Raw genomic sequence first — 10,355 nt, forward strand, 5'->3', positions numbered from 1 at the left:
CTCGTACGCACAACTTAAGAACAAATCTGTGCATTCGAACGGTTCTTGCATGAGGCCCAATGTTTCTTTCTTTTAAGAAAAAGAAAAAAATAATAAAAGCACCAAAGGGAAATAGGCTAACTATGTTTAGACTTCAAATCTGGGATGTCTAGATTCAAAACTGCTCTCTGTTGGCAGCATGTTACAACCACGACAACATATTTGGTCCTTCTTTATTAGTAAGTCTTTGCACCTATTAGTGAATGTTGAGGTAGCTTGGGGCGTGTTATTCAGAGGGTTTTTTTCCTGCCTTTGAGGTTTAGAAAACATTCCTCTGGCTGCTTGGCTTTGCTCCATGAGTCTGGATGAACAGCTGACAACCACAGACGGAGCACTGAGCCCTGGAGACAGGGGTTTGGACCCAACACAGGGACGCCAAGAATTAGGACAGCAACGACAGATRTTACCTGATCTGAGAGGTGAAAAAAAATTAAGAGAGTTCAACAAGAGTGGAATGTGAGATATAAGTAGTGCGCACTTGGAGGTAGACAGGATTCTGTATCATTGCCAGAGTTTGATTCTTTAGTCATCTTTTCTTGCTGTCAGTTTGTACTGACAGTAGGGAAAAGAAGACGGTGCATACAGGGAGAAGACAAGWTAAACTTTTGGTTTTACTATCCTTCCAGAAGCAACTTTTTAAGAGTCTTAATCCTGGCTTTGGCAAGGAATTCCTAGGAGACTATGTCTTAATGTGAGGTGCCGACGTTCTGAGCAAAGCTGGGCAAACCTCAAGTCAAAATTTAGAGGAAAATGAAATCTGAGAAGCAAGAAAAATGAGCACAGAAGCTAAAGTTTGCGTATCCTGTTGGTCTGTTTTGAAAAGAAGCTCGATATCCACTTCTTATAGACGTCTGATGAAGAATTGGACAAAATCCCAGAGTTTTGTTTGCTAACCTCTCCCACGTTCTTTTTTTTCTCTCCCCATTTCTTCTCGCTCACATTTCACAGGCGCCGTCGGATTTAGGAGAGGCAGAGAGGGAGGAAGAACAGATAGGCAGACATAGTTTGAAAAAGGATCCACATCCTTAAGTTTTTTAAGAATTGAAAATTACACAGTAGCTTTTTTTTTTTTGAATGTTTTGACTGGAGCCTCGTTAGATCAGCGTGGCAAGCTTCAGCCTGAAGGTAATTTAACTTCCAATGGATCAAAGAATAACCAGACCTCTTCTGCTTTCCCTCTCCCTCGTTTCCTTCGCCATATTTTCGGCAGCAGTCGGTAATCATACAGGAAGGATCAAGGTGGTCTTCACACCCACTATTTGCAAAGTGACCTGCATAGGAAGCAGATGCCACAACAACTGTGAGAAGGGGAACACCACCACCATCATCAGTGAGAACGGCCACACCACAGACACGCTGACAGCCCCCAACTTCAGAGTAGGTAAGGATTCCTGACTTTTGTTGCTTATTGCACACACACACACGCACGCACGCACGCACGCACGCACACACACTGGTGTTTGTCTTTTTTGAAGTCCCCATTGTTGACATTATGTATTCCCTCTCCCTGAACATCACACCTAACTGCTCAATCCTGATTTAAGCCTCCTCAAAACCCACAAGGCCAAGTTTTTACCCCGAAAAGATACTTTTAGGTTTACCTTTTGAGGTCCAACATCGTGGTGCAAAGAAAGCAGGACCCCACAAGTAAAGCTGCTTCCCAACTTTTGTTTTTCGTCATATAGGTTATACCAACACTCAAGAACACCCAAAGGCTTGGATGCATCAAAGGATTATGCGTCTTTTGTGGGCTCGAACTATGGTTTCTCACATCTGTCTAGCTCAGAAAGTCCTCACAAAGAGAGATGTGTTCCTCAAACTGTCCTGCCAACAACACTGACGCAGCTCGCCCACATTTAAGTGAATTATTAAGCAGCCTTTAGAAGAAAAAAAATGCCCATATTTATGTTAACTCTAGCCAGGACCAAAAAATGTCTTATTCTTAAAGTCAGTCAGACACAGCTTGAGTTAATTATTTACTCCTCTGGGTGCTGGGAGTTTCTGTGTCTCAGGAGAGGAAGCAGAGGATGGGGAGCGTTCTGCTGCACTTCTACCTTCACAAAAACGAGGGCAGGCATGACAAGAAAATATAATTCATTGTGTTTTTCTGTGATGTGCTGTTGCCTCTGTCTATAAACGTTTTATTAAGTAGAAATAAAAGGATGCTCAAAACTGATTTAGAAAGGTCGTCCTGAGCRTGATACAGCAAGATTTTGTTCGTGTAGCTTCAAAGAGTTAAAAAAAAACTATTTCTATTTCTGTCTGTTGCTTTTTTTCCTGCTGTGTTTGTGGCTGAAGGGCATATTTAGATTGTGTCACAAAAACAACTGCAGGTTGCTTGGTGGTCAGTGTCGTGGTCTTGTATTCTTGCTTTAGGTTTGAGCCCAAGTTGCGTCAGAAATGGCATCCGTTATAAAACAATTGCAAGTCTTTAATGCGAGTTTTCTCACTGCGGCGCCCCCTGCAAATAAAACTTGTAAAACTCAAAACTGTAAATTTTAGATATAGTGGTAAATAGACAAAAACAAGTTAAATTAATCACCTACAATAAAAAATCCATCCATTCATCCCTTTGCTGACCTGCTCACAGGAAGTTGGTACCTCATTTGGTGATCCTGACACTGAATCATTACGACTATTGTAATAAAAAACTAAAACAGCACTAATATATCAAGTCTAGAGGTAACTTGCTGTCTGTGGTGGAGAGTGATAAGTGTGCTGGGAATGATGGCGTGCACTTCCACTGTAACCTCAGGACTCATACAGTCTTTGTGTAATGGAGATCACAGGGGTGTTGTTTCACATGTTGCACGAACTCCACACTGACTCAAAACTGTGTCTCAACCTGCCTCGGACCTTACAAGGAGTGGATGAGTTCCTCTGGCTGCGACACGCACAGAAACATGGGAAGAGTGTAACAAGATGAATTCCTGTCTGACTCAGCTGAACAAATGAGTACAAACGGATTAACACAAGCTTAAAGAGGAAAACCAGATCAGGATAGGTGACTTGGGGCGACAGTTTCTTAGCTGGATTGAATTCCTGGTGATATCTGCGTCGTTTTATTTCTGCTCAGGGAATTTAGCCTCAAGGTGAACTTTTTAGATTCAAGTTTTAGTTTCTGGTCATGTGGATTATCATGTTTGGCTTGCTCACTTTTTGTAGTCAGGTGACACAGAGTTACAAGAAAATAGCGTTCTTTATTTATTTTATTTGTTTAAATCAAATATTCTTTCTATAATTGTGCATTTAACTTGTCTCAAGACACACATAATCAAATCCAGATGTATAAAACAGTGCGTACGCATCAATTAAAGCACATCTCTTTTATACATCCCAATCAATGTGGAATTGTGTACGAGGGTATACTAAACACCACCTACTGTGTGACTCATGCCTCCATTAAAATCCTGTGTATAAATAAAAACAAAAATGGCACGATTCTCCTCTCTGCTCAATCAAAAGCATGTCTACGCTGAAAACAGATCATATTAGACCTGACAGTAGTTATATTGTTAAGTGCCAAACCAGACTCTCCTTTGTYAATATGTTTGTTAATACACACACTAAGTGAAAACAGAAGTGGGCCAGGGAGAGAGTGGGACTGAGACTTTTTAAACATGGCACATATCAACATTGCTGTAAACACTGAGGCTCCAGGGAACTTGGTAGAACTCTCTGAAATTGTACTTTAACCAGCCAAGAATGTGAAGTCTCTCACTCGAGCCTTGTAGTGACACCATAGAGACAGGCTGATGTTTGGGGGCTCAGTGTGCAACAGAAGAATTAATATTAGGACAATAAAATACATTTAGTCACCAAGAAGTGCCCCAGTATCTCCATTCAAATTAGGAAAATCATCTCTCGCTGCAAATTGGGCTTTAATATTGGTCTGTTCAGCTGCATTGTTTGGGAATTCGGTCTACCTGAGAATAACTCAGTCACACAAGCATGTCGTGGCTCAGGGCAGATTGGTCCCACTTGGTCTGCTAGCTCCCTCTAAAATCCTCCTGTTGCGGGGAACCCAACTCTGCTCAGCAGCTGGATGGGTACAGAGAGTACGCAGCTTCTCACTCTGTCGTGCTTAAATACTGACCACAGCTCTGAGCAAGAACTTGATTGGCCTTGGGAACCTAAAGGAGCTGATGAGCCAGTTCTGAACTTGGGCCGGAAAATCCTCTGAGTCTCTACATTCACACTCTCTTCGCAATTTGTCATTTGCTGTGTTCTTTTAATAAACCATTGTTGTTGCTAAAAGTGTTCATTTTGTTCTTCCTTCAATGTACAGTAATTAGATGTATTCAGTGTCAATCATGTCTCGAATGTGTACAATAAATGTTTTGACATCATTACCATTTTCTCAACATACGTTCAAGTAGGGTCGTCCTGATACCAGTTTGTCTCAAACTGAGTGAGAAGAACAGACAAGTAAGTAAGAAGTACAAGTACTGTAGTTTGGGTACTCGCTGATACCAACTACTTACCCAGTTAGAACTTAAACATTACACAATGGCTTTAAAAACACATTTCTTTTTTTTAAAACAAGGTTTCTCCTTATAGGCCTACAGCCCCTCTGACTTGATCTAATCAAAAAGACAGCAATGCAGTTGCAACACTATGAAATAAATAAAAACAACAAATAAGATTTTCTTTTGACTTGTATAAATTTCTTAAACATGAAACTGGCATTTTTTGCTTTGCCACTTTTGTGCCTGATTTTTTTGTGCTGAATGGACATATTTCAATTGTGCTGCAGTACAACAGAGATCTGCTGTGGTCTGTCGCTAAAAAAAAGTACAAATTGCTCACACCTGCTGAACTGGACAGGTGTCTTTGCACCAGCATATAATTAGAACTATTTGCTTTGTGACTGTGATGCAGAGACACCCAGTTACCGGTTGAAGGTAAAGAGTTAAATATGAAGTGAATAACAGGCAATGAAAAACATAACTAAATTTGATCTTAAGTTATTAAAACGCTCTGCTTTCAGTTTTTCTTACAGGTGCAAAAGTCGGAAAAAAATCCATTTTAAAATAATCGGGAGTCGTCTGTGAACGTTTGGGATGTTTGAATTGATCAACTTTGTTTTATTTAATTCTTCCAGGCYGTCATCATGTACTGAAAAGCCTCAAAATCATACAGCAAATTAATTTTATTTCCGTTCAAGTGTTCAGTTGGTCTTATAATCCCAATGTAAGAGGAAAAGATGTTATCTTTATAAAAAATTATGCCAGGGTGTTATGTCACTTTGTAGTCACACCATGCTGGTTTTCCATCGTCCGTGTGATTACGGAGACATTTTTCAGGAACTTGGCCAACCTTTTGCAACTGAAGCTTGTAGAATCATYTTTCAAGAGGTTGCTTTTTTTCTACTGCAGATTAATTCTACAATGTGAGAAAAACAACTAATGATAAATTAGCTTTTGATTTCTGTAATTTGAATACAGATTCTCACAGCAACAAGCACCGCTAACAGCTTACGGTCGGTAACAAAGTTGTGTCCAGGTCAAACATGGCTGCATGCTGCTGAACAGTAAAGATCCCGCTGGTATTATTTTACCCTCAGACTGCTGCAGACATGCAGAAACAAACCATGTGTATCGTCTGCCTGCCCAGGCTCGCCTCATACCTCCCCTGCYTTGGCTTTCCCATCCCTGCGAAATATGCAGAGCTGAACCAAAAGTTTATTTTCAGTCCAAACTGAGCTCAGAGTGCCGGGACACCATAAATCTCACTTGCCTTGTGTTACAATAGATAACTGATGAAGGGGGGGGGAGTTGAGTGGTGATGTAAGAAAAGGTGCCGTTGGATGTTTTTATACTTAATGACCTGCCGCTTCTGAAAGTTATCACATCAAAATGAAGTCCTGATGGTGAGATTATCAGAGTTTCAACGGGTTTTTATAAAAACACAGATAAAACACATATTTAAAACTTCAAACCAAACCTGCAATGTGACGTGGTCTTTAATATTCAAAGCAATTGTTAGTGTCATCTCAACTTTGTTACCCCAGATATCCTGTGTTAAATCAAAATCTGTAATGTTTTAAATGTTTCACGTTGTTTTAAAGTAATAACTGGGTCCACACACCTTTTAAAATGAAAGTTGCTTTAGTGATTAGATTCTTATAAAAATCTGATAAAGCAGGTTGTGTGTTTAGCACAGATATCTACTAAAGAGGGTTTTAAAGTTTAGGTTTATGTTTCAGTAGGTTTGCTTACCAGTGTTGGCATTTATTCAGTTTTTCTTGTTTTGTGATGGGTGATTACAATAACTGGATACAGAGCACAAAAAATGTTTCTTTTWGGCCCACAAAGCTTGTGGAACAAGCACTCTTTCTGTTTTGAAATCCCAAAGGGAGATTTTTGATTATTTAAAGTGGAGTTCTGTGGAAAGGTCATAAACAATTCATATTTTTTATGATGTAGATCACTTTGTGAACAACTAAATTTGATGAAACAATTTCTTTATGGTCTAATTTTTTAAAAGAACCATTTTAAAAAAAGCTAAAATAAAAGTAATTGTAGTTCAAGCAAAACATTCATTGACAAATATTTTAGTCAGAGTGGCAGTCCTGTTATATAGATGATCTATGACAGGGCTATACAACTCTGCCTGCCAAAGACTTAATTAAAAATCCATTTTATTTTAAATCAGAAAAATGTATTTATTTAGTAATTAGAAATCCGGCCCATGAGCTGATGGCTTTCGGTGACTGTGGCCCCCTGAGCAATTTAGTTGAATAGTCCTGATTTTGACATCATCATCATAAGATAAGACAAGATAAGACAAGATAAGATAAGATAAGATAAGATAAGATAAACTGTTATTGTACAGAGCACAGTGAAATTACAGTTCAGAACACCCATTCAGAAGAAGACAGAACATAACAAACATAGGAGAACAGGTGCTTTGGGTCATGCAGCCACAGACCCCTGCACAGAGCAAGGATCATCATCATGAAGACATTATGAGGAGGTGCAACCCTTAACAGAAAAACTAAAAAACACACAAGGTTAGATGAGGAAAAAAAAAAAAACATCGTATTATATCAACACTGTGACACACTATGGTGTTTATAAAAACAATTACCTCTGCATAGAGCACATTTATTAGCCAGAGAAGTAAGTTGAGTTTAGGGGGGCGTGTATCTGAAGCCATGAGTGTTGTATGCACTTGTGTGAATATCTGACAAATAAGCCCGAAGAATCCAGTCCCCAAAACTCGCCCGGCCATAGTTCAGAATATGGATGTTAACAGTTAATTCTGTGCGGCCCTCAGCTTGCTCCAGAAACAAGATTACAGATGGGTGTGAGAGGGGGGAAAAGGTGGGGGGCAGACCCTCAGTCAACGTAAACATCTGGTAGAATTTAGATCCACAGCTCTTCAAGGCCATGTAAGGGAGAGCCAAATCTGTTATCAGTTGTTTGGTAACAGAGAAAATGTTTTCGGTCAGGCAGACAATAATAATTTTCCATCTGCCTTCATGTCCACTGGTATCTCTCAATATGGTGAATTCAGTCAGACAAATAGTGTGGACAATCCCACCGAGGTATCAGCTTCTCCAAGATCAATTCTACCTCGCCAGCAAAGTCCAGGGACCACAGCCGGCCCAGGACCCTCAGTAAGAACCACTTGCAGACCAAGTCCAGCTCACACAGGGCGGAGTCTGAGTGATGAGAGCACAGCAATCCTTCATATTAGTCAGGCAGCCAGGAAATGGCCTGAATAGCCACCAATGCAGTTTTGTACAACACCAGGAGCCAATCTGTAGAAATCCAGTGATCAGAATCCAAATATATTTCCAGAACAAAACAGAGCAGAGGCCCCACCTTTGACATGTCCTCCCAAGAATTTTTTTCCCAAAAATACAGTATATTAGGAGACCAGCTATCCAAATCCATAAAAATAAAAATATCCATAATTTCTGGTTTTGGATGAAAATGTAGAGGAGGCTCTGAGCAGCAAAACAGGGAAGATAAGGGAGATAAGGGAGGGCAAGAGAGAGGGTAAAAGTGTCTTACTCCTCTGAGAGCAGAACGAAATAAATAAATAAATAAATAAATAAATAAATAAATAAATAAATAAATAAATAAATAAATAAATAAATAAATAAATAAATAAATAAATAAATAAATAAATAAATAAATAGTTTAGTACTAATTTAAATTTCATCCCATATTATCGCAATATTGGTGTGCTCAATATTCATATTGCAAAGGACTGCTTGTAATTGTAGACTAATATATTTGAAGAATATAATATTATTATATTATAATGTTATTTTACAGTCTGATGCACTATTTAGCCAGTAGGACAGAGTCTCATGGCAGCAAAAGCTCACACCAGATACAAATGGCAAAAATGATAACATAAAAATAGGAAGCTCAGAACAAAAAGTGAGGAAAGAAAAAAAGACATATATCGCACCTGATATTGTCATAGCAATATTTACAAATATTGCCATCGCAAGATTTTTGTGCAGCCCTAACCCCATCCATCCTTCATAGGTTTTTATGGTGGTGATGAGGACCAGAACACTGAATTATAATAAGAAAATTTCTTCCTATTTCTGTTTAATTTTTTTCTTTCTTTTGATCAATTAAGCTTATTTGAAGACACATTTTTGTGTTAATGTGGTCACTTTAGTAGATGTTAGGAAAAACAAATTCATCTCAAGGGGACTAGTCGAGAAATATTCATGGAATGCCCTGACAGCACTTGGGGGGAAAAAATCATTTTTTAAACGTGAATGATTCAAGCTGTTTGTATGCGTATCCCATTTGGCCTGAGACCCTGGAGAGTGTGTTTAAGTGGTGTTTCTGCAGCTCCTCTGGCAGATTTTTTTCCCAGGTGAGTTCTGTGGCTCGCCAAGTCGCTGAGAGCTTTCTGGCCCTCAGCTCCTGTTTTCCCTTATTAAAGATGCCTTCAGCTGCCAGCTCATTTGTTACAGTCCAGACAAAAACCAAATCATTTACAGTTGGATTTAAGCAAAGGTTTATTTGGAGAGGTAAGGGAGGTGAGCTGAGTAAAGAAAACAAAGGTCCTGAAAAAGAAAGACAGGTGAAACACTGTCTCTGAAAAAAAAGTTATCTGGCATTCTCCTCAAGAAAAACTTTTAATTTATGCATTGATGTCTACAACCCATAAATTAGGATTTAAACAGGTTTGTAGATTATTTAGGTTTCCTAGAAAATCAGTGCCAAGTCTCGTATTTTAAATAAATTATTCAAGTCAGTAAAGAAGGTCTGTGTGCCATGTGCACCCTTAATTCTTTGCTTTTAGTCCTTTTCTTTGTAATAGACACTTCCTTTGGTCTTGTCTCCTTTKCAGAACCTTTCATTTAGACAGAGAAAATGCCAGGTCCACCTGTTCTCCACAGATGACAGACTGTAACTGACTCATTAAAATATGAAAATCCTGGTACGAACAATGGTTATTTATAATCTCAACTAACAAAATTAACCAAAAGGTCCCAACATCCCTTGGAACATCTGGTGTTTGACCAGTTGTGCCTCTATTGATCATTTCTTTACATTTCTTTACAACACTTTCTTACAGAGTTTCTCCAGGACCAATWTCTAGCTACTTAAACTGATTTAAGGGGAAATATCGTGCAAGATCCACTTTTTAATTTGGACAGAGAGACCGTCACTCCTGTTTAATGTTGGGMATTTCTGTCCACAAAAATGGCTTCCTTTACTCCTCTCTCAAACCAAAGTTCCTCTTTATCAAGGATGAGAACATCTTCATCCCTGAAAGAGTGACCGCTGGCCTGTAGATGAGTGTAAACTGCAGAGTCCTTACCACAGGTCGGGTTTATAAAACTTGTGTACGCACAATATGAGCCCAGAAACTTGCATACGCCACTTTTCACACAAAGGTTGTGATTTATAAAATCCAAACTTGACGTGAAAATGTGCGGTCCCTTACGCCAGCCCTGACCCATGTGCACGCTCTTTTTGGAGACGTGAAACTGCGACAAGGATGGTGAAGTGAGGAATTAGAGCCACACCGTGTAATGATCACTGTCAGAGATTTAATTTACCTTMATCAGACTTAGATTATTTATTTATTTAGCTTTCTTAACAGTAATATTTATGCTTCTGCTGCTGAGCCACAAGGACCTTTGAAATAAAAAAACATAAATCTTAAATAAAAGGTCCCGCTCACAACTCCATTCATCTCCTTCCTCCTCAGACGACCCTGACCACAGACCCCTCCCCGACGAGACATTTCAACAGCATGACAGCAAAAGTCACGCTTTGGATACACGCGCAGGGTGCATCCACCTCGCCAGTGTGGATGTTATAAAA

At 39.3% G+C, this 10,355-nt stretch overlaps 1 protein-coding gene across 1 annotated transcript in view; it reads left to right on the forward strand.

The window, feature by feature from the left end:
• The window catches only part of ltbp1 (latent transforming growth factor beta binding protein 1), a gene marked incomplete in the record, with an annotated part of 130,121 nt that overhangs the window by 63,053 nt on the left and 56,713 nt on the right, over positions 1 to 10,355 (forward strand). The window contains 1 exon segment of the mRNA XM_014001507.1: positions 1,250 to 1,420. Within this exon segment, the coding sequence (XP_013856961.1) occupies positions 1,250 to 1,420 (171 nt within the window).

Source organism: Austrofundulus limnaeus, unplaced genomic scaffold (assembly GCF_001266775.1).
Source record: "Austrofundulus limnaeus strain Quisiro unplaced genomic scaffold, Austrofundulus_limnaeus-1.0 Scaffold0, whole genome shotgun sequence".
Taxonomy (NCBI): Eukaryota; Metazoa; Chordata; class Actinopteri; order Cyprinodontiformes; family Rivulidae; genus Austrofundulus; species Austrofundulus limnaeus.